Raw genomic sequence first — 368 nt, forward strand, 5'->3', positions numbered from 1 at the left:
TAAGCAGCAACTCCCGTGGGGCGGTGTAGTGCTAGGAGCGTTTGCTGATCCACCGGTTGACACAGCAGCAGCACCACAGCAGCAGCAGCAGCAGCAGCAGCAGCAGCAGCAACTGCTGCTGCAGCAAACGCACTCGCTGCAGCGTCTCCTTGAGGGGTATGGGTTGCTGCTGCTGCTGCTGCAGGCGCTACAGACCCTGGGCGAGCAGCAGCAGCAGCTTCCCCCTGTAATGCTGCTGCTGCAACAACCGCCAAGGAACAGCAGCAGCAACAGCAGCAACAGCAGCAACAGCAGCAGCAACAGCTCCTGCTGCAGCAACAGCTGCAGCAAGAACACAGGTACAACGTGCTGCTGCGAGGCAGCAGGAT

At 60.6% G+C, this 368-nt stretch overlaps 1 protein-coding gene across 1 annotated transcript in view; it reads left to right on the forward strand.

Moving 5' to 3' along the window:
• Positions 1 to 368, forward strand: part of EMH_0097520 (uncharacterized protein) — a gene marked incomplete at both ends in the record, with an annotated part of 1,532 nt that overhangs the window by 834 nt on the left and 330 nt on the right. The window contains 2 exons of the mRNA XM_013502559.1: positions 1 to 23; positions 185 to 366. Of these exons, the coding sequence (XP_013358013.1) occupies positions 1 to 23; positions 185 to 366 (205 nt within the window). The remainder of the gene's footprint in view (positions 24 to 184; positions 367 to 368) is intronic.

The sequence above is a fragment of the Eimeria mitis genome, genomic scaffold, assembly GCF_000499745.2.
Source record: "Eimeria mitis Houghton genomic scaffold, Emh_scaff9531, whole genome shotgun sequence".
Lineage (NCBI taxonomy): Eukaryota > Apicomplexa > Conoidasida > Eucoccidiorida > Eimeriidae > Eimeria > Eimeria mitis.